This window comes from Chelon labrosus (assembly GCF_963514085.1).
Source record: "Chelon labrosus genome assembly, chromosome: 18".
Classification (NCBI taxonomy): domain Eukaryota; kingdom Metazoa; phylum Chordata; class Actinopteri; order Mugiliformes; family Mugilidae; genus Chelon; species Chelon labrosus.
The window spans coordinates 16,806,042-16,830,621 of record NC_140351.1 but is presented as its reverse complement, the minus strand read 5'-3'; the positions used below and the strand labels follow the sequence as shown (position 1 = coordinate 16,830,621).

General features: G+C 41.6%; 1 protein-coding gene across 1 annotated transcript in view; it reads right to left on the bottom strand.

The window, feature by feature from the left end:
• Positions 1–209: 209 nt before the first annotated feature.
• LOC311503881 (voltage-dependent L-type calcium channel subunit beta-1-like) overlaps positions 210–24,580 on the bottom strand; it is a gene marked incomplete at its 5' end in the record, with an annotated part of 61,175 nt that continues 36,804 nt past the window's right edge. The window contains 12 exons of the mRNA XM_084566779.1: positions 210–1,553; positions 2,759–2,941; positions 3,425–3,520; positions 5,262–5,413; positions 6,857–6,966; positions 8,330–8,388; positions 8,488–8,568; positions 11,404–11,537; positions 11,819–11,895; positions 11,998–12,134; positions 12,232–12,354; positions 18,069–18,188. Of these exons, the coding sequence (XP_084422905.1) occupies positions 708–1,553; positions 2,759–2,941; positions 3,425–3,520; positions 5,262–5,413; positions 6,857–6,966; positions 8,330–8,388; positions 8,488–8,568; positions 11,404–11,537; positions 11,819–11,895; positions 11,998–12,134; positions 12,232–12,354; positions 18,069–18,188 (2,118 nt within the window). The 3' untranslated portion in view covers positions 210–707. The remainder of the gene's footprint in view (positions 1,554–2,758; positions 2,942–3,424; positions 3,521–5,261; positions 5,414–6,856; positions 6,967–8,329; positions 8,389–8,487; positions 8,569–11,403; positions 11,538–11,818; positions 11,896–11,997; positions 12,135–12,231; positions 12,355–18,068; positions 18,189–24,580) is intronic.

Genomic DNA, 24,580 nt, shown 5'->3' with positions numbered 1-24,580 from the left:
CTGTTATTTATAACAAAAAGTGCTTCTGTTTCTTAGCTTACCCATAATATTATAAATAGGTCGGGTAAAAACAAAAGAAACACATTATTAATGCAGTACAGCTCAACAGAATCACAAACCACATCCTCCAAAATGATCGTAAATCTAAAACAGCAAAATCTGAACATTATAACTTTCACGAAGAAAAGACTGAATGCAGTACTGTTGTTTTAGGCTGCATTAGCTGCAGGCGTTATTTCCCAAACTGGCAAACTATTCTGCAAATACAGCATCAAACTATGTTGGTTGGTCTGCAGTCAACCCTCGCAGTAGTCTGAAGGAACAAATTATTCAAGTGGTAGCAAGCAATTAAAAATTAATAATATTAATAATAATTATAGAAACAATAAAAATAATAATGCTAATCACAGAAAGCACAGCTCAGAACAGAAAATAATTCTGCTTTCGTGTCATGCTTTATCAAACACAGGTTTAAAATATGCATATCTGAGAATATTCATGCATATCCACACATAAACGACGTCTATGCATAGATACACACATACATATACTTTACATATTTATATTTGTATCTATGTAATCAAAATCCTGCCATTGAAAAAGATGCAACAGCATTTACAAACAAGTGTACATAAATAGGACGCTGTGGTTTCAGGGCATAGCAGCACGATGGGAGAACGGATGAGCTTCGGGAGGGGTTTGGTCTGTCACTGGTGGATGTACGAGTCTCTGGCCCATTCCCCTGCCTCACCCCTCTTTTTAGGAACCACCTCCCCCTCCCGGTCTCTCTCTCTGTCCCGGTCGTAGTAGTGGTGGTGGTGGTCTCGTGCCGGCCGGTGGTGGTGGTGGGAGCGCTGCTTGTTCCGTTCGTTATGGTCCTGTTCGCGCTCTTTTGAGCGGTGGTGTCCCGTGCCGTGGCCGCCCTCATCCGCCCCGCTGCGGTGATGGTGGTGGTGGTGATGGTGGTTGTGGTCCCTGTGGGGCAGCGGCTCGTAGCGTTGTTGCTGCTGGGGGTGCCCCTCCCCTAGATCCTCTTCATCGTCGTCCTCCACCTCCTCCTCCTCCTCCTCCTCCTCCTCCTCCTCCTCCTCTTCCTCCTCTTCCTCCTCTTCTTCTTGGTGGAGGAGCTGAGTGCGCGGCTCGATATAAGCCGAGTCCCTGCTTTCTCTGCTTTCTCTGCTTTCTCTGCTTTCTCGGCTCTCTCGGCTCTCTCGGCTCTCTCTGCTCTCTCGGCTCTCGGGGGTCTCAGAGTCCAAAGTCTCCTGGCGGGAGAGGCCCCTGGCTCTATTGCTGCTGTGGTGGTGGTGGTGATGGTGGTTGTGTTGCTCAGTCCTAGTAGAAGATGACCGGTGGTGGATGTGCTGGGCTCTCCTGGAGGACTCTGTCCTAAGGGGCCTCTCCTCCTCATCGCCCTCCCCCTCAGCCTCTGCGTCGGCGTCTCCCTGGTCCAGGCTCTGGTGGTGGTGGTGGTGGTGGTGATGGTGCTGGTAATCCTCTTTGGAGCCCTTCCTCTCCACTAGCGCTTTATCTCCTCTCTGCTCTGTACTGTTGCCCTGAGGTTAGTGACACACGTCAGTCAGTAAAATAACCAACAAACTATGAAACTTCACTGCAAACAAACACAAACTAACACTGTTCTTTCTGCTGCATACTGTACACTTAAAACCACCAATACCACGCTTGAACACACACGCTTGCTTGTCAAATCCACTGGTGGCTGACTCTAGAGAAAGAATTCAAGAAGCAAGTTGCACTCCTTAGTTTCAATCTTCATCACACAGCCTCGACACACTTACCACACCATCAAATACATGTCAAGTTCACTCCTGCTCCTCATCAATATCAGCGTTTTCCTCATTCTCAGCCTTACATTGTGATGGCAGTGGATGGAGAGAGGGTAGAGGTAAGGGGTTATAGCATTTACAGACCACTCAAATGACCAGTAAAGGTGTCGGTAGTCATTAAATCACTCATTAAATCTACAAAAATGACAATTTAGCCCAGAAGACAGGTTACAGAGTGCTGACATCTTAAAAAGACCCCACTCCTTTATTATCCCTTAACCTCATCCACATGTTTATCATATCGTGTTCTTCATGTTCACATTATGACTTCAGTTCCAGACGACTCATAAACGGATTAAAGTCAGTTCTAGTTGTTATATTATTGCACCTTCTCATGTTTTCTTATTTTTTGCATTTGATGTTAAGGAATTATGGGCTATTATTAAATACTGGCACCTCTCTGGGGTGCTAATAACCACCAACAATAAAGCCGGCATTTATGTTGTTAGCAGACCCCTCCTATGGTCCTGTTTGCGCCAGTTCTAAACTCTACTAATTATATTGTATGATTTCTTTGATGTAGCAGCAGAATATTCGCCCTTTTCGTTATGATTTCAACCTTTTTTCTATAATCTCTCTATGGCTATATATGACGTAAATCAGATTGTTGTTAATTTAGACAGCATTTACAAGTAGAGATATCCTGTGAATCAAGCGTTTACGTATAATGTATACTTTATGTATACAGCTCTAAGTAAAATAGAAGGATTATTTAAAAACCTAACCAATATGGAAGATGTAAGGGCCACATGATCTAAACTGGTCCTCTGAGGCATTTTTACGTTCTTCAAAGTTTAATAAACAAGTGCCATGATATAATTCTGCCTTTCTAACCCTCCAACACTGTCTCCATGACTTCCTTCCCCGCCCGTCTCATAACCTCTGTTGGTCCAGAGTCTGCTCAGCACATGTACCTGAACACCGGAGACCGGGGTCGGGCTGGAGGGCAGGGCGGCTGTGGGCAGCTTTGTTAGCTGTGGGTTGGGAGGGTTGCTGCTGGTTGGGTGGGTGCTTTTCCAGTAGGCCTCCAGATAATCAGCCATATGCTCACATGCATCCTCCAGCTGGTTCTCGTCGAGGATGATGTCAAACATTTCCTGAGAAAGGGGAGAGGGTCCAGTCCGAGTTAAAGGAAATGAAACAGAGACGAGACAAAGGTTAAAAAAAAAAAAACAGACACTGCCTGTTGTGGATTTTCACAATAAAAGACAATAAAGGACCAACAATTATTTAAAATGAAAATGATCCATAAAGAATTCATACCAATTTTCATATTTACAAAATGTCAGAGCTATGCATGAAATAACCCACAGAAAAAAATCTGAACCAGCAATTCTCTAAAGATATCGACTGCTATTTGAATTAAATTAGGCTGACACTTTCACAAGCCCAGGGTGCTTGCTTCATTTTCTAAAATAATAACTAAGCAGATTACCGATGAACAGAAATAGAACTGGCAGGAATAATACAGAAAAAAGACTTCAGATACGCTCCAATCCGCAGCCAAAAAGGACAAAACTCTCTTTTTTTACACACTGGATTCAAGGCAGCAGTTATTTGGGCCCACAGTGGAGACTTACAGGAGGGCACTGAGCCAGCTTGTCGGCAGCCACCATCTGGACATTGAGGTGTTTGGCCTGAGACTTGCCTCTGGACTTGATGAGCCGCTGCAGCACCTGGAGGCAAATGAAGACAGAACGCAACAAGGTCATGGCTGCTTTTAACAAATCTAAATTAAGGCTTTGTGTGGGTAGTACTCGAGACTGTGAACGTTAGCTTAATACGTTAATAACACATCATAACAGTCCTTATAGAGTAAAATGTTGAGGTCTGTACTTTGAGTATTTTCTATTTGATGCTACTTTATGTTTCTGAACTTCAGAGGGAAGTTTATCTGACATTTATGTAGATTTATCTGACAGCAATAGTTACAAGTTACTTTTAACATTAAGATTTTACATTAAAAAGCGTATGATGAGCTGAAAAAAAAATGTAATGCACTTTTAAAGATTAAACCAGTAGTAGTTTTGGCTCCTGATCCCTTAAAATACAGGCACACCAAACCGACAGCAAACAAGCAACAAAGGAAGACTGTGATGTCGTCTCACATCATCAGTGTGTGGACCAAGATTTGCACTTGAACACATCACAAAGACTACAACCGACAGTCGACAAGAATGTATGTACTGCGTTAAAGTAAATAACTCTTCATACCAGCAGGTGGCAGTTGTCTGTATTCATCATTCAAAAGGGGAAATCTAAAGAGCTACTATTAGCTGGGAGGCTAGGAAGACCATCGGACCGCTATACGGAGCTGGCCTCTCCTGGGTCATACTGATCCGCTGTCTACAGGTTATTCATTCACGATGATCATGTTGATGGGAAAATATTCCTGTATTTGAATGCTCAGATTACAACGTAAAGAGAGAAAAAGCCATCTGTGCCCTTTGAACTTTGTCGTTTTGTTTACTTTCGTCACATCTGTTTTCCTCCTCGTGCGCTGGTTCGCTAAGTTTATCAGACAGATCTCTCTCATGGACTCGTTCCACCACCAATTTAACATAATGAAACAGCTGAATAGCTGACGACAGGAACAAATGCTCTGATATGATTTCTGTTTGTTTCTGTTTATATCTTCATCATCGTCAATTAGGAAAAAGATCCCAGTTGTGGCATTTGGAGCGAGCTCATGTTTTTTTAAAGGAGCCCTCATTGAAAACTAATGTTTTAAAAACAGAACAAACCTTTAAAGGACTTTATCCAAAAGTAGGTGACGATTCCTAAACCTTTCGTTCAATCTAGATGTGGACACCCTCAACAAAACAGTCAGCACAGCACCCAAACATATATGGACCCAACTCTACTAAAGTAAGTAAAAATATTGTCATTTTCCCTTTAAGGTTAGCTGAATATAAAGTGGCAGTAGAGCGTAATTGAGGGGACAGGTGATAAAAACAATTTATTTATTCCCTGGCGAGTGTGAATCACTCGCTCACACTTTGATTTAAAGCTTGCATCACATGCTTCTCTAGATATGTTTTATCACATTTTCCGTGTTACCTAAACGCCTGTGTTTTTTTATTGATCACTGAATCATGCGGCTTTTTTATTTATTTTTTTTACACTTGTTGAAGGTCAGAGGGATGAATCAGTCCTCTCTCGCATTCTCCCGCTCTCAAACGAGCAGTCACGTCTGACATGCTGGATTTAAAATTGCAGCCAGGGAGCAGCTCAGTTACAGGAAGACAATGCAAGCAGTGACAAGTCACAACGACAAGCCAGACACAAATAAACCAGTGGAGATGACTAATGCGTCTATGGGAGTAGAAGGAACATCGCTGTCTTTATTTTCCATCACGTCATACGTATACAAGACATTTGCGTTTGTTTCTCCTTTGTTCATCAAACCGATCTCACCTTGGGAGAGGTGATCTTGACGTAGACAATGATGGGGGCGAGGGACGTTTTCCCCAGCTGTGACGGGTGGTTGATGGTGTCGGCGTCCAGGACCACCAGCTGTAACGTCCGGGCCAGTTCGAAAATCCGCTCGATTTCACTCTGGACTTCAGCTGGAGGGAAAAACAGAGGTTTGGATTTATGGTGATTATCATTTTGCAGAGTACAAGTAAAGAGCCAATGAAATTCACTCAGCATCTTATTTACATAAAGTGCAGGTACGTACAGAGGTGACAGGGCTAAGCAGTGCTTTGTCCTTTACTATCTACATAGTTGGAGAAGTTAGTATAGTTGTTATGTACAGAATGTGAAATGGTAACAGATGGCTTTTTGATGATTTGTCGCACTACACCCAGTATTTGCTGATATACCCCCTCATGATTCCAGCCTTAACACTGCAAGCATGGCTAAAAGATGATCACTAAATGTAATTAAATCCATATTTTTATGGCTGCATGCTGTTCAGGGGTTCAGTCCGCTCCATGTTCTTCCTTTATGAGTCAATCAATCGTATGACTGTACTGCAGCACTGATTTCAGCTCATCTTTCTGCTTCATTAAATATTCAAGACATCGTGACTTTAAGGACAAGGCACGAAGACTAAAAACTCTGTGAGGAGTTACGAGACATACGATGTTACCTCTAACAAATACTGACTGGAACATCACACACCCCCAGCTCCTACAGTCGACAAGAAAGATCCTGTGACTATCAGAGATAAGCCAAGGCCGAGCATCATGACTACCAGTCACAACAGAGTCTGAAATGAAGTGATAACATGAAAATATTCCAGCCTAAGAGCTCAGTCTGATTTCCTTCTAAAATATGCCAAAGCAGTGAGATAATTTCACCGGCGTAAATCTCCTGAAATAATTTATTATGTCATTAAGTAAAACAAAGTCATGTTTGATTCAAGCAATTTCTTGAAATATACAGATTTATCTTACAAGCAATAGGAAACATTTTGATGTCTTGTTTTTTTTTTAGATGCCACAGAGCACAGGATCACTTATTAATGTGGATATTTTTGGCAGCTTTACGACTAAACAGACCCACATATCGAGTTACAAATATATCTCCGTCTTAATGTATTCTTACAGAATACTGTAGAGCTTTTTTTTCTGAGACAGTGACTGCGGTGGCTCTCAGTAATGATATAAAAGGACGTATAATAAATGTTTTGCTTACATTAAGCACGTCGTCATCTGCTGCGGCTGCTGACTAATGATTATAGTGATACGTAGCACAGATTAGCCTTGTCACCTCCGTTTGACTCAGGAATCTGTTTCCTTCTAATCACATCTAAACCCCAATCAGCCTCAGTCAAATCAGAGCCGTTCTTGAACTTGTTATCGTGTGTTTATGCTCTATCTTTCATTCCTACCAAAAAGAAACCGGCCAAGGCCACTCAGGGCCGTCAGGAGTTATCGTTACCATTGTCAAGACTTTCTTTAATCGTTTCCTTCCTTTTCCACGTAAGCTGGTCTCCTTGAAAACATTATGAATCAAAACACCAGATGTTCCCAGGGCGTTGTGGAGATTTCTAACTAACTTACCCAAGTTTGAGCGTGTGTTGGAGCGTTCGATGATGGCGTGCTTGCTGGGGTTGTTCAGGACTGAGCGTTTGGCAAGAGAGATGTCAGCCGTGACACGAGTGATTGATATCCTGACACAAGAGAGGAATAACTGATGAATAGTATGATAGGAGACGAAGATTATATTTGCTGCAGTTATTCTCTATTTTTTAAGCACATTTTTTTGGAAAGACGGTCTGCACTCACTCAACATTTAATCTGGCCCTAATATAAGATTCCCCTTGATTTCTGCTTCAGTAAAGACAGACAAACGTCTTCCACAGAGCCACAGAGGTTTCTTTTTTCATTTTTCACTGCGACCCAAATGAAACCTACATTCATTCATTCATTCATCTTCTGTAACTGCTTGTCCTGTGAAGGGTTGCGGGGGGGCAGGAGCCTATCTCAGCTGTGATCGGGCGAGAGGCGGGGTACACCCTGGACAGGTCACCAGTCTATCACGGGGCTAACACAGAGAGACAGACAACCATTCACACTCACATGCACACCTACGGCCAATTTAGAACCACCAATTAACCTAATGAGCATGTCTTTGGACAATGGGAGGAAGTCGGAGTACCCGGAGAGAACCCACGCAGACACAGGGAGAACATGCAAACTCCACACAGAAAGGCCCCAGTTGGCCCATGGATTTGAACCCAGAAACTTTCTTAAATCTATATTAAAAAGTCAAACACCAATCTCAAGATAAAGTCAACCTTCTTGTGCTTCTTACTGTCATTAGAACTGCTCATCCAATGTTTGAATTCAGAACCCTCCTCCCTCCACAGCCTCACAAAATTGGATTTGGGAGGGATGTGTCCAATCGTTTCTTAACTTTTCCACCTTTTTTTTTCTCCAGCAGCTGAGTATTTGCTCTATTTACACAAACTGTTTTATGTACTGAACATGAAACCCCCAATTTGAGTTTATGCCACTGATTCTTCTGACATTATTTTTTAACACCAGCATTTTACTGAGATTAACAAAATACTTTAGAGAAGCAAAGTAGTCGACTCGATAAATAATTTTAATCTAAACATCTGGATTCTGCATAACACCAACAAGAGATAAAAGTACTACTGTGAGGGAGTGAACTGTGTATCTGAGAACGTTACACAGTGTTTTAAGATGTTTATCCTTCGTGTAAATTTGATTTAAATAAAATTAACCTAATGCTGTGCAACTCCATGTCCCCTCTGCTCTGGATGGGAGGATGGACTGTGAGTAAGGAGTATCCTGCTCTGCTCTAGGACCCACTATGGCCTATTAAGGACATGGAGAGGGCCTATTTAAAGCAGCAGCACACATCTCCAGGCCAAACAAGCTTGTTACACACTCCCTGCGCTAACCTCGGGGGACAGATAAATACCAGCCTATAGACTTGGAGAGGGGAAGTATGAGGAAGGAAGCAGGACGAGAGCTTGTACTTTTAAAAGGTCACAGGGAACTTACCTTCCCTCAAATCTGTGTTTCAAAAAGTCAAACAGCGCTTTTTGCATCATGTCTGTAACCTGTTGACAGAAGATTCAGGACAGTTAAAGACCTCAGTTTTTTGATAACAAAGAAAAACAATCAGCTGCTGTGTTTGAAACGTTGGAGCTTCGACGCACCTCGTAGCCCTTCAGCGACGGTCCAACCAGAACCACGGGCCGCATAGAAGGCACAACGTCGTACGGAGGAATGTGTTCCGTCTTTATAGAAGAAGAGAAGAAGAAAAACAGTTACACATTTATGGGGACAAAGTAAACACTCTGCATCACAAATCACTTGAGGGGTTGGAACAACACAGAACTAGACGGTTTAAAAGCGCTGGAACATTGTGAACCATGAGACGCGACGTCTCATCTGGCCCGACTAAACACAAACACTTTGGTTTATAAGAGTTTTGGCAGTTTGCCTCATGAATATTAATGCCACCAGGTTGTTGATATTTCAAAGCAGGTTTCAGTATTTTATGACAGATTAAGTCTCTCGTCTCATGGTTCTGATGTCACTGAGTAAAAAGGAAACCAAATCATAAGGAACATTAGTCAGTGTGGAGAAAGAAGACACAGAAGATCAACAGAAGCTACAACCAAAAGAGCTTGGAGAATCAGAATAGTTAGAAAAACTTGCTTGCTGCTGTCGGGACAAAGTGGGAGCTTGCATAGTGGAAGAGCAGTTTTAAATTAACATTTAGATTCATCGTAATAGTCTATTGAATACTGAATGGTTAAGAGGCTGCCTTAGGTCTTAATAACTTAAAACTAACAATAGATTACAATCATTAAACATTTGGTTATAATGGGACATTAGTAATTCCACAACAAATTTGTGTGATTATATTAAAACCACTTTTTGTTGGTGTTTTTAGCAACACAGTGACACAGCGGGAATTGAGTTGTGGTACCTATACTCAGTATCAGTACATACAGAGTTATTTACGCCCTTTTTAGGTAAAAACTGAGTAAAACAAAATAGTATTTGCAAGATTTTTTAAATGCCTGCAACAGCAAATTGAGTATATGTGAGTCAGGTGTGCTTGCTGGACATTCGTCCTTCAATCAAAAATGTACCTTTACCGTTCTACATATGGCAGTATGTGCAGTATGTGCAAGGTTTGACACTGTTACCCTGAAATCACGGTTTAATACCTTTACATTTATTTATGTGGTGAAAGTCTGGAGGCTAATTATGATTCAATATGCAACTTACACAAATTAAGCAGGAGATATCTCATGTTGTGCAGCTGAACTAAAGAAAAACTGTATTTTTCTGTGAGCGATTTTGTGCCAAATAATTATTGGAAGCATAGTATTTTATATCATTTATCAACTATTCGTACATGTTCATCAATTCTAATTGAGATAATTATATCAATAAAGTTAAAGTCCGATGTAAAAATATCTAACTTGGTCACTTATAATCTTTCTGTTGCTTCACTGGTTGTCGTTTTTGTGCTATCTGTGTATTTAAACTGCTGGTACCTTCTTTGAGGAAATGTATTTCTATATGAATTTAACATGGAGGCAGTGAACCTGATGCAGCTGTGTGTCCCAGGCATCTGGTAGAGCAGCGTGTTTGAAGGATGTGTGGATAAGTCAGCACACTGGGGAAAAACGAAAGTACTTTCTCTTTCTTTTTTTTTAATCAGTGTGTGATCTATGCTGAAGCTGGGTTGGAGGGCAGACAGCTGGGAAACAGAAAGAGGGTTTACTTTTACATTCTGCTACTCAATTTTCTCCATCACCCCTTATTTGTCATGAAGTTTGAGCTTCTGTGTTATCTTAATGCTGCACAGTGCTTCCGCGAATTTATTTTGAATTTTTTGTTACAGTCTATTGCCCCCTCTCAACTTGCAAACATTTTCTTTCTGCCTAATCTTGCTGTCGTCACTGAGCTTCCCCTGGGATGTTGTGGGAACTGATGCACACTGCTGCTGACTAACATGAGGGTATTAATGAACAATGCGGTTCCGCTCAAATACTCTTGGTAGTTAAACCCTGGATTACGTGGTCATTGCAATCATGGGAAACAAGATTTTGTATAAATTGGCAATATTTAAACTCATTTTGAATCATGGAAAAGTATTCATTTGAATGTTGAGATGACTAATAACAGATTCAGTCCTTGAACAAGCCACATCTGTTTCAACACTTTGAGAATATATAGTTGATTCACAGTCATATGCAGGCTTAAAGGAATAGTTTGACATTTTAAGAAATAAAAGCTTAGCAGCTTTTCTGCTAAGTGTTAGATGAGAAGATTGATACAACTCTCAGTGTCTGCTCAATACAAAGCAGGAAGGAGCCTGTTAGCCTAACTTAGCAACAAGGTTATAAACAGCTAGCCTGGCTCTCTCCAAAAAAAACTAAATTGAAAAAATGAAAAACAAAACTGAAGTCTAAAAAAGGACGAGCTGCAGTTTTATGAGGAGTTATATGCCCAATTAATTCTTGACTCTTTGGTGGATTTTGTTATCTTTGGACAGAACCAGACTGGCTGTTTTCCTCCTTCCAGTTTTTATGCTAAGGTCTCCTTACTCGAGCTTCACATTAATGAACCATGCAACTGTGATACCGATTTCCTCACCTAACTCTCCACAAGAAAGTAAATAAGAGTATATACCCAGTGTTGGTAAAAAGCTGTTCACACTGCTCAATGCTCTCACTGAATCAGCATCACATGTTCATTTCACAACCACATAAAAAGTCATAACACAGAGGTTTGCAGGATCAGTGAGTAGGGTGAGAGGTGAGTACAGAGACGATGGAGAGTTTGTACAGTTCAGACCACAGAGGTCGTCTCCAGATCCTACTGCATACCAAGACTTACCGACTTCTGCTTCTGCTTAGCTGTGGTGAGACGGAAGAGGAAAGAGAGAGAGGTTAAGAACAGGCATGCATGCTAATAGCGGCGAGGGACATGGACAACGGTGTAGACAAATAGTACGGACGCTGAGTGAGGCCGAGCAGCCACAGGCATTTTAGTCAGAGCTGTGCGGACGGACAGAGAAGAATAGAGGGTGGGGGAAGTCCTGAGTTTACCTTCTTAAAGAAAGGCATTCGTTTCTCTTTTGCTAGGGGTGACATGACAGTGTTTGGACTGGCTTTAGGGGAGCGCAGGTTGACTGGAAGCTCATTGTCCTCAGGGTCTAAGCCTGTGGCGTCAATGTCAATGGCTACCCACACAGACAGACAAGAGCATCATCACATGGAGGTGAACACAGGAGAGCACAGGTAACGGGCTATGTTTTACACTTGACATTAGCACAGAATGTAGTTACTTCACAGAGAGTAAATGAAACAAGTAAAAGTACAATTACACCAATCAATCCTGTCTAGTAATGTTAAAAAAAATCTATTACATCTTACCTTCACCTTGATTTCAGTGGTTAAATGTTGGTTTTAAACGACCAAAGAATCTATCAAGTACAAAGTTTTAAAATGTGAAGCTACTCACCAGACGAAGGAGGAGTAGATTTCCGTGAGTTAGGAACCACTTCACCTAAACTAGACGATGAGTTTGCTCCCAGTTTACTGAAACAAAGCATTTTTTTTTGTCATGTGAGATCAACAAAATCTAACAAAAGAAATCAACAGGGACTTTAGATGAGGCAAAGCCAGAGCAAAGGTTTTCACCTGGAGTGGAACTTTCCCTGTTTGGCTCTCTGCTCCTGGAGGATTCGAGTGTTTTCAAGCTTCACTGGACTGGGGATGAAACCGATTTCACAGCCTTCTTTCACTAGGCGTCCTATCCACCAGTCATTGTTGAATTTCTACACAATATAGTTCAAGACAGTTAACCTGAGGCATCCTTATTCTTCATCAACACCATCTTAACTACGAGCCCAAAAACGAAAGTTAGCAGCTCACCTCTTTGACATGGAGGAAGTCTTTAGCGTCAAAGGAGACGGCCATGCCAGGCACAGGGACATCATCATCGTGACTCGGGCTGTAGTTGACATTTGTACGGACAGCAAATGCAACTGGTTTGGTCTACCAGAGGGAACAAAATGATGAAAAATAGGAAAAGAGATTGATGACTCAAAAAAAACAAAAAAAAAAAAACACGTATTTGTCATAGTTAGTCAGATAAAGCAAAAAAACTGTATAAGGCCTCAATGGGAGATGAGAGCAGATCCTAAAATGTTTAATCTTTTTGCACATCACTGGTGAGCTGTGATTCTTGTCTTTGTACGAGGTATAAAAATAACCCTGGGAGTGAGATACAAGCAGGCTCTGACTCATCCAGACTTAGTTTATTCTTTTAAGTGATCTGGCAACTGTGCTATCTCTCTGCTACATGCTGAAACTCTTACCTGTTACAATTTGCAATGATGCAACATGTTAGCATCTGTAGCAATCACTGCTTGACCACCATTAGTAGAACAAGACTCTAGCACTTACTAGTAGCACAAACAGCCCTTGTGTAAATGGTTCATAAATCAATCTGACAATCTTTACAATGGCGGAATCAATACTGACCTTCCTATACAATTACTGCTGCCCTTCTAATTTAGGACGGACTATCATTCACTGAGATAATAATGCATAAAGCTAATGAAATGTTTCCTGCACCTCCGCAGGCTGTGATAACGCTGCTAACCGTTCACATACTGTGTGAAGCAGCATTTTCTTTTTTAGACACTGATAGGAGAGCAGTTCTCCTCTGGCCACGGTGACACGTTACATTTCTACAAAAACTAATCTGGATAAAATTTAATACGGTCACGTCATAATAAAAATGTTACAGTATGCTCAGAGATCAACTTTAAACTAGTTTCAGGATTTGTGTCGCGAGGCTAGAATATCCACTTAAGACACACATCCCTGTAAGAGTTACATAAAATGCTTTTGGACATAATCTTGGAGCGGCAGTCTGGCGGCAGTGACCGCAACAGTTGGCAACATGGTCATGCCCCCAAACAGATTACACATTCGCTCTGCCTTTGACAGAGTGACGAGCATCGCTGAAAGTCTGCTGTAAAGCTGAAATGAATGCACAGGGATGTAGCTTAGAGTAATCTCCCAGCATAGACTCGCACACTAAATATTTACCTGTAGATGAAAGAGAGCGGGATGAGTGAAAATGTGTGTAACATTCAACTGGAGGCCAGAATGATCCCACTAGATCAGAGCTTTCATGCTGTAACGGAGCTGGACTTTATTCTGAACAATGCTTTCACAGTGCATTTAAATCTGTCCTGTTGCAAACTGATTTTCTCAAAGCTACTCAAAAAGAAATTTCTACTCTAACAAAACGTATTCAATGAGAACTTATAATATAAGCAAGAGGAAAAGCTGCATTTATAAATTTTTCAGCCTTGTGTGGATACTCAAACTCATTAACAACTTGAAAAACATCACATATTATTACAGTACTTACAGCCTGACACAGGCAGACTCAATTCTTATCAGAATTTAAGTCTGATAACACGATACTTGGATTTCATTATGGGTCGTGTTTTATAACTAATCAGAGCAACACATTTTGTGGTGTATGCTTCTCAGAAAATGCTTTAATCACTGTTAACCGTTCGTCTTTTAGATTAAATTCATTATTAGTATTTTTTACAATAACTCTTCAATGGCAGCCATTTTGTTTCTAAGAGGACGTGTGTCCTTATGTCAGTGTCGACTTGGCAGATCTTCACAGGACAAAAATTCCCCTACTAAAACGCTGTGGGGGCGGGGGAGCCTCAGGCTGGCTTTCAGGCAACAGTACTGAGAAATCTCTTTTGACTCTATTTTGGTCTCCACCATCACCTCTTTAGCTGCTACATTCTCCACTAAGGTCACTTGCTACTTACTTATTTCGTCTGTCTGTTGCTTGATTCATGGCATTTAGCGGCAAAACCTTCTGCTCCAAACAAACAACTGAACGACACAGTTAGTGACTAGCTGATGGATATAGTGGAGCGAGACCAAAAGCGAAGCTAAACAGAAAGTGAGACTTACATTTGACCAGGGACTTTTAAATGGATAGTGAAACATAATCTTGCTTCATATCTGCTAAAAAAGGCTAAAAACAATGTAAAATATGTCAATATTACGTTAATACCTTAATGCTGCTAACATTCACTGCTGCTTTAAAAGTCTCTGTATCAGATTCAATTATTTTTAAAGATGAGCATATTCCCATTCATTCAAAATTATTATTATTATAGAACTGGAGGCTCTGCACCGAGAGTGTAATTCAGCAGCAGACTTCAAGAGGGGCTTTACAGATGACAGTGGTCTTCATCATGGTTTTCTCTGTCCACTAATGCCTTACTGAAACACAACAGGTGTGAAATGATGATGAAGGATGAGCGATTATGTAAATAATACATTAGAGAAATCCTCCTGGAATCATTTTCCTCATGCCGACAGCGATGTAAATATTCAATGGAGTGGAGGTTGTGAGCTGGTGTATGTGTGTGTGCGACATTGAGGAGATCATGCAGTCTAGTGTGTGCAGTGCCGGGACCTGTAGAGGACACAGAGTCCTTGGTGTTTGAGTGTACTGAGTCACATGGCTCTGTGAAGGTATGAGGTCCATTAGTGTACATGTATATACGCTCTCTCAATTGTCTCATTGACTGCCGCCTCTTTTCGCCCTCCCAGCTGGGTTGCTTGCCTTCATCCATCATGGTTTGCTGTCAGATGAAGCTTTCTATAGGCTTAATGACGTTTTACAGATCTATAGGAAATCATGCACACGCCTGCCAGGCCACCTTTTATCACAGGTGACTACAAGATTTGTACATAATGGCACCTTTACACTGCTGTACAGTATCTCTTCATCTCCTGACCGAGCTCATGCTGCTCTGTTTCTTCTTACATAACACAGGCCTTCATTATGGATGCCATATAGACTGCAGCGAGTGAGGGAGAAGGACAGAGGCGGAGGGTTAGAGACTGGGTAAGACGTAAGGGAGGAGGGGGAGAGAGGACGAGGAGAACGAGAATGAGAGGACATGGCCAAAATAGAGGACGAGGCAAGGCAAAGGAGAAGAGACAGATGTAAAAGAAGAAGAAGGAATAAGTCAAACTATAACCAATGAGAAGGTATGCCGCTATGGACAAAGAGCGCTATGGACAACAGCCAATTAACAACCCACGACGTTCCTCACAATATCACATCGTGCCATGCATATTTCATTGGATAAGACCTCCCAGTCCTCTCTGTGCTTATGTTGGCTGACTGAACACCTGCCATTGCTGTTGGTGAATTGCCATGTAACATGCCACAGACTTTCCATTAGCAGCACAGGAAGGACCTCACGCTATAAATCAGGATTCCCACATTGTTTCACCTTGAATGTTGAGGATCGATTTGAAATAAATTCTCCCTCTGTGCACCGACCTCAGGCAGTACAGAGCGCCTGTATAATGTTTTATTATATGGTATGGCCACAACCTTCGTTCATTTAGTGTGGGAAAATATTTCAATAATTATCCAAGGTCGCTTGAGTATATTATACCGGACTAAACCACTGCAGCTGCCAGTTATTGCTTGCTATTTTGCCTGGAGCATATATAGTAGTAGTGAGATGTTTTTAGATTAAATCATTTGACTTGTAATGTGTGTTCACTAACTCCAAAAGTCAAATAGTTATTCATATAGCATCCATTATTACTGGTGAAGCAGAGCTTCATGAGTACTATACTACCTAAACCTCAAGTGACCATAGAGTTTCATTTTCTCTAATCATTACTGGAGCTGTGACAATGTAGAAATGACACCAATTACCTACTTTATAATCATAATCAACAAAAATACTGGAAATACTGATCAGTCTTCGGCCACTCTGAGGCAACGGAAACGAGCTGTCAAAACATTTGACCCCTTATCTTTCTGCTTTTAGCTCAGTTTTGTTCTCCAAAAATACATAAATCACTTCAGCTGTTAAATGCTCGACCTTGTGCTCACCAGCTAGTCTCTAACTGGTGTTGTTTGCTGTTTGATGCTGAGCAGATTGTAAACAGCGACAGGAACAGTGAAAAAGGATCCTGCTACAATTAAGAACATCATGAAAGCAGAGGGTGAATCCAAACTGTGAAACTGTAGCGTGTAAAACTGAAACAATGAGACGACAGACGCTGAAAAGTTCAGTAGAGATGAGAAGAATAACTCGAAGAGCCGGTGACAAAAAACTGAGATGACCTTTGACTTTAATGGTAACTGGTCCTGAAAGTATCAAAAGCAACAGTTTCTGTGAATGAAGAACGCGTTGTCTAACTCCACAAAAAAGAATAAATCTCACTAAAGGGAAGTGGTTGTGAATTACTGTCCATAAAGGCTCACAGTCAGAGAGTCTGCACTTCCTCTGACCCCGGCCTGCTCTCTCTCTGGTGGCCAGACCACGGAGAGGCTATTTTCTACTAGTCATCTGTCATGTAAAATGCCAGCAGGGGTAATCTACGCCAGGTTATCTATAAAGCCAACTTATCTTTTTAATTAGTGAGCCAGAGAGGGTGACTCTGGAAAATAACAACATAGATCTGCTGGAATGATCTGTCTTTGCCAGCTAGGCTGAGACACAGCGCAGGAGGAAAATGTCTGCTGAAATGGATGGATAGCCGAAAGCTTAAGGCTTACAGCTAATGTGTGAACTAGCTCTTATAGACACTAAACACCCTACAAAAGGCAATAAATCAATTTTTCTGACACTTACTTGAATTAATATGCAAAAATAGAACACCACTAGTTATCCAATGAGCTGTAAAGCCGGAAGAGAACAGAATGTGCACTGAAGATAGCAGAATTATTTCGCAGATCAAAGGCATAAATCTTAACAGTGCCAGCGATTTGAGTGATTGTGTGGAAGCAAGCTCTGATTGCAATTCCTGTCGCGCAAAGGCAAGCCTGCTCTGTCATGTGTGTGTTTGTTTATATACTGCTAATTGTGGCCCAGAGCGGAGCAGAGCAGTCGAGGCTTTGGCTCTGATAAACAGTGACGCTGAGCCCTCAGAGGCCCCTAACCTCTCACATCAGTGGCCCCGACCAGGCCTTTTACTCATGTGAGAAACCAGCTGAAATCAGCTCTTATAGTCCTCAAGTTCATCTAGTAGCATTGTCTGCAAACCTACCCAATGATTAGTTGAACACCCTATCAATAACTATTATCACTTTAATGACAAAGACTAGAAAAGGTAACCTTGAAGGGGAAAAAGTAAGAAATATATGCTTAAAGTCAAGTGGCATCCACTTAAAAATCTGACTGGTGCCCCCCAACCAGACTGAGAATGAGTTAGCTAAGCGGCATGTCGTTCTGAGCGTAGGAAAAACATCAGGGGCTAAGAAAAGAAACCAACTAGGAAGCAGACTCAGCTTTCCAACAACAAACAGACCCGTGTAAAGTTTATGCTACAATTTGAGTGATGCCTACCATCATTCATTCAAGCATAATAAACCAGTTTTTCCTCTGTACAACAAACATTTGTATCACTATATCTGTGGGGACATTCGCTGGCATAATGCATTACCCTTAACCATCACAATTATATGCATGACCCTGAACTAAACTTAAAACACGTATTTCATAAAACACCTGCAAAGCCATTTCCCCCAATATCTCAGTTGTGTATTTCATGTGGATGTACATCAGCTTGCAGTTTTCAATTGCTCCTGAGTCTCCACTTGGTATAACATTCAAAGTTCTCCTGACACACCCTTCAGAGGTTAGCATTGGTGATTTTTGAACTGCTGGGTTTAGGATACCAACCTTGGCCTTGTCAAGCTGTGCCTGAGCCTGTCGCTCTGCCTCTCTGCGCACTGCCTCCTTATCCTCCTCCAGGGACACATCGGAGTCTGATGGACGGCTGGTGTAGGAGTCGGCCGAACCCTGCAAAGCCATAAAAAGCAGCATTTCAGCGACACACGACTCTCAACCCCATCCATTCGGATTCGCACTTTAAAAACAACAGGTGTTATCAGCTGCGAAGCGGTGGTTCTCCACGGCATCTCAAAGATATTTGGAGAAAGTTTACTTGTATTGCCCTCACTCTTCTGAGAAATGTTAAACTTTGGAGGTTGTGCAACTCACAAATGTGAAAACACCCCCACACAGATTGAGGTGTTAAACTCTAATCATCATAGGAATCTCAGTTTATTTCATTAACTAATAAACATAAAGGCTCGTACATGTAATTCTGTTACCTATCACAACATGAAGAAATAACATGTGCTGGCTGAACCTATAGTAAATCATGGACAAGGATGCCAAAGGACACAAACTGTCTTTCACACAATCAAATCACCAGCAGCTCTTTGTCTATCCTTAGCCCTCTCTCAGCTGCTCGCCTGCAGATTTGTTGTGATCCTTCTGTGACAAACACTGGGGAAGATGTTGAGGAACACCAGGTCCCAGAACGGCTCTGTGTGATATGTGGTTGTGACAGATCTACTCATAAACATGCAGACTCACACATACCAGGATTTCTACCTTGCACACACTGTTGAGCACAGTGCATTGGTGCACACCATTACATTCACGTCAGATATGTTGTCAAAAATAAACACATATCATAAATAATTGCTGAAGTAGATGAAGTAATGCTTCCGTGTTACTGCCATATACGTATAGTATAATGTGTATGTTGACTTTTACACCACTCTTCCCAGTAACTACAAAAAAGCTGAACTTGAAGGGGAATAATACACATTTAGAAAAGGTGCTCTTCAAGCCCTGTTAGGCTACATATCTACTGTTTATTAATAACTACACTGAAAGCAATAGAACATATTCATTTACAATACAATACATTTAAATACGTGATTTAAAACTAGCGTAACCTCAGCTAATCACGACCTGAGATGGTGTTTACCACCATTCTGGTAGGATAAGATAGTTAGCATAATAGTTAGCATGATTGTTTTTATTGTCTCTGAGTAGCTTGAACTACTGTTGTTTTTTGTTTGTTTTTTATGTGCAGCGTCTAAATTTCTGAGACATCCTTAAAAATAAAGACTATATTTGAGTGGGGTAAAGTCAATTTTGCTTCAGCCACAACTAGCTTTGGCTAGCCCACAAGCTAGCTTGCTAGCTCTTGTGCTGTGGCTGTTAATTTAATTTAATTTAATTTAATTTAATTCAATTTGATTTAACTTCATTTCATTTCATTTTCATCTTCAATAAATTATGCAGTTAATCTATATACTGTATTTTGGCTTTGTGACCAAAACAACAAATAAAGTCTTGCAAAAAAGAGTTTAACGATTTAATATGAGGATGTTGAAATGATTATTAACACGAGAAAATAACAGAATTACTTCACGTTATCACAAATCAGTTGAATAAAGCCAGTAATCACAAAAACAGGGTTTTTGACTAAGTGGACTGAGTCTCATCTTATACCTGCACACTACTATGACACACACACACACAAGTGCTTTCATTCATCCCACTGCACCATTACACTCTGCTGTCTGAGTTAAAAATAGCCTCCCTCACTCTGTGCCTGATTAGAATTACCCAGCCATCACATAGGTACAAAGGAGGATCAAACCTCTCCCTCCTCTCCACTTACGCTACCTGACTTATGTACAGAGACAACACAAGTTCTGCAGATAATACAAGGTTATTCATATTTATGTCCTCCATCTTAAACAAAGCCCTGCTGCTCAGCAGTCGCCCCTGTGTCTCTCATCCTTCCTACTTTGTACCTGAGATGAATAGCTCATTTGAAAGCCAGCTCATTAACTAACCATGAGCTGCATTTGCTGTCATTGCATGATCATATTCAACCTCCCAAAGGCTTTTAAAACATAAACAAACACCTAAACCGCTGTTATGTTTTTGTGATTTTTCAAAATCTGCTCAACATATCAGGATAACATATAAAGAAGTCTTAAATTGGCTATTGACTGCACATTAAGCTCTTATGGGAGGTATTTGGCCTTGAAAGAGCAGGTGAAGATACCTGTCCTGCTATGATTATTGCATCTTGTAATAGTTGAAGATGGAGTGCGATCGAGAACACTGTCCCAGTGGGTCAGAGGGAGGTGATATGGAGCTCTGCCCAGAATCTGACAGCCATAACCGATAACAACGCACGACTTCTAATCATCACCACGCAATACACAGCCGTGCCACACTGACACCAAGCACACTCACTGATGATGGATGCACTAGAGAAGCACAGACTTAATGCACAAGACACCAGTGCATGCATTAACAAAAACTTTCATGTTGTAAACACACTAAAAAAAATTTTTAAAAATCCCCTTACACAGGCATCGGAGCTTTTGACACGACCTCCTTTGGCTCGTTTCAGCAAGCGGATCCAGGTGGCCTTCATCAGCCACACTGGTCATTCAGTGTCCTGAGCCACTGCCCCCCCCTGCTACTACTACAACTACACTTAACTGCACTGCTGTGGTCACCTTTGCACCAGCGCTACAACTACCTTCACTGCTTTGGCTACAGGTACATTCAATACTGTGGCTACATCGACAGCTGGTCCCTGTTACACCTTGGCTGTGAATGCTACCTTCATCTCTGGATAAATGAAAAGCTTCAGAGTCAGAGCTCCTTGTTTTGCTGCAGCTCCAGCTAGCTCTGCTACTGTCTGTAGAGCCACAGCTCCTGCTCCCCCTGCTGCTGCTGCTGTTGCCAAAGATGGGGAATCCACAGGAGCTCTCTGCCCCGCGCATAATCTCAGCAGCTCTCTCCCCGTCTGCCCCAGTCTCCTTGATAGCCGGAGCGCTCAGTCTGCCGCTGCAGGTGCTGAGGCTGACTCCCAGTATGAGTCAGGTGGCAGTGATGCTTCTCATCCTCTTCTTCAAGCTTGGGCTCCAGCCTTGTTGTCCTCCTCTGCTGTAGGATGCCCTGCGCTGCTCCACAGGCGATGGGTAGCGGTTTATCTACATGAGTCCCAGTGTGGCTGCATGTGACCAACTCTCCTTCAAATGCTAATGAAGCTGCTGGTGGCGCCTTTAAGGTGCTGCAAGCTCTCCCTTTCTCACTCTCTCTGTGTCTGAGCCTGTCAGTGTTTGTCCTGTTCACTCCCTTTCACAAGCTCTCCTGTGCTACTTCAGTGATTCTGCCTCTCTATCTCTGTCTCTACCCACCCCTCCTTCTCCTCCTCCTCCGTCACTCCCCTCATTTTTTTCCTCAGTTACCCCTTGCAGTCAATCCATCTGCTCATTGCGTCTCTGCAGCGATCAGCGCTGGGCAACGCATGTGCTATATGGACACAGTTTTCTTTTTTCTCCATGCAATACTCTACAATCCTTGCACACATTAATCATGTATCACTATGTATGCCTGCAGTTCTCCTAAGTATTCTTGCATTAGTTCTCAAAAATGTCTTTTCACTTGGAAGCAAAAAAATAAATGTGTCCATTTTAAGTTTTATCAACCAGTTTATCAGTAATTCAGGAAATGAAGGCAACAAAATGAGCAAAGTTGAAATCTATTTAAACAACATTACCATCAAGGACGGGAAGTGCTTGAAGCTGCAGCTGAAATAGACACACGGCACTCAAGGAGGCTCTTCTGTTATATTAACCTTTTACCGTAAATGCAAAATTGTGTCCCTAAACCAAAAGTAGCAACCTAAAACCAAGGATCCACAGTTCACACTGATGGGATGGAAAGAGAAAAGCGTCAGATCTTTCCAGTGTTTCACATTTTTTGCTTAATCAGTGACTTAAACATATGATTAGACTTCCTGTCTCTAGGCTATTAGATTAGCCAGCTTATCGTTTCAGTCCGTGGCGCACATGAAAACTCCCTTCAAGTAAAATATTTAAACTAGATCTGAAACTATTCACAAACTAGTCGGCTGACAGAAAATGTACGACCAAAAATGCAGAAATTTGTTAGCAGGTATCCAGTCTAAATGTGGACATTTTCTTGATCATATCTTTGGATTTTAAACATTTGTTTAAGCAAATCAACTAAGCTGAAGATAGCAGCACTGACATTTTATAGAAGAAAAAGAAAGTAAAGCAAGAAAATATAATACATTTACAGTTCAATCTTCAAAAATACATTTGTTCTATATGTGTGCAGGTGAGACACAAAGAAAGTCTGATAAAAATATTTAGTCAAATAGTTAAATATTATTTTTAAAACCATCTCCTCTTTGCTTGGGAGTCGGAAGCTGAGAATTTGAGCTGAATTAAATCCTCGCCTGTCAGACCAGAGCTGCTTCATTACACGTGAGCAAAGCCACACAGGACAAACGAGAATAATTACGTCGTTAATTAAAATTTTACTTAGGTTAAACTGCAGAAGATTAATTGAGAATGTTTCTTTATTTGAACTGCAAACACAATGCTCCTCCTATATCACGTTGTGTGAGGTCACAGGGGTCGGGGGTCAATTGAAGGGCCCAGAGGTTGAAATGGGCTGCCTGGCTGATGACCAGCAGCGACTCCCCAAGGAGCAGTAACTGTAGATCAAAGGATGACATGCTAATCACTGGTTCTTATCATAGCCAATCACCGACAGGGCTCCATCTGCTCGAGGTCTACACATGCACTGAATGACACGAAGGAAAAGGCTCCGAGAGAACAATGTGATTTTAGCTCATTAAGACCAATTAGCCTAACGAGGAAGGCGATTACCTGAGGTAGATTATGTTTTGAATATAGATAGATGGTAATGGTGGATAAGAGAAAATTATAACCTGATCTAATTATTGAGGAGGCCACTGGATAATCAGACGCTAACAGTAATCAAATTCTTTCATCACCACTATAACAGCAGTTCAGAAAACATCAACAGTAGACTAAGCCATAGTGTTGTGAAATTGTGAAATGGTCACATATGTTTGAATACGGTGGGTGGATGCTAGCCGCCGGAGCTCTAAGGGCAGGGCACAGATGCTCTGAACGTGGCTGGTGGAGCTGTGAATGCTGCACTCTGATGGCAACTTTGACAAAAACTTGCACGGACAGATCGAGCCTCGGGCTGCCTGACACGACCGACCTTTAGACCTGCTGCCGTGCTGATACTGACAGCACTGTGTCTCCCACACACAGGTCACTAATAATAATCTAACAGCAGTATGATGTCGCGTTGATCCACGAGGAGGGATACTCTTGGCCTACGCAAGCAGACTAAATATCATAGCCCCGTTAGAAATGTCAGGAACTCAGTGTTCTGGTGAAAGACATCTCAGCAAGATTGGTTCTTGGAAACCAGTGCTTTTTGTGCCAGCATTTTCTCTCTAGCATGATCCGTAAATCACACAACCACATTTGTCAAATGAAGCGCTGATATCAGACAATCTAGTAGCATGTTGGTCCTTAGCACAATGCTTTCCTGAATGAACTGGGACAAAATTTGGTAGACACATTTATGGTTCCCAGAAGACTTTGTCAGATTACCTCCTGACATTTTATCTGGGGCCAACATGAGGTTAATTTGTGGGATTTTTGTTTCCAACGGGATGAACTTGACTGACTTTGGCGATGCTCTCACATTTCATCTCGCGCCATCATCAAGTCAAAATTATAATTTGCCTAAATTTTGTTTTCAACCAAATATTTGGACATGATGGGATTGGACAAAATGATTACCAGCTAAACAACTGCAAGAAAGCTAACATTACCATTTATCACAAGTACTGCAAAACAGAGCTTTTAATGTGGACGCCTGAAGGCAAACGTTATTTTTATTATTACCGTAGTAACTTTAAGCATGGAAACAAGATATCTGTAAAGATTCTCAGTAATCCAGGTTAATATATATCCAAAAACAGAGGCAAAAGAAAGGAAACTGGAGTTGTTGCTCATGCAAGTAGCTTTCTTCAGTTCTACATGACTTCATGTTCATGTTCAGTTGCCTTTATTTTAGCTTTGATTTGGAGACGGCAAGGGTTAGGCAAACTAAACTGACTCGTTTAGGAAACACAGTTCACTCTGACACATAAACAGCAAACGACTTCTTGGTTTGGGGCTAAAAGTTGACGTTCCAATATCAATCCTCGTTCACTGGTAACTTGGAAGATGGAATAGAGCAGCGGTATAGAGATGATGGAGGGAATCTAAAGGGCAATGATCCCTTGGCATCTATCCCGCCTTTATTGATTCATTTAGAAACAGGTCCTCGCTTCAAGGCCACCAATGAAATCTAATGCAGCGGTGGTACAGTGATCATTACATTAGAACATACAAATCACAGTGGTAATGGCCGCAGTGAAAGAGGACGCTGAGTCAGCTGATTCTGCCTATATCCATATGTGACAGAATCACCTCTATGATGAAGCCATTACACCGAGGAAT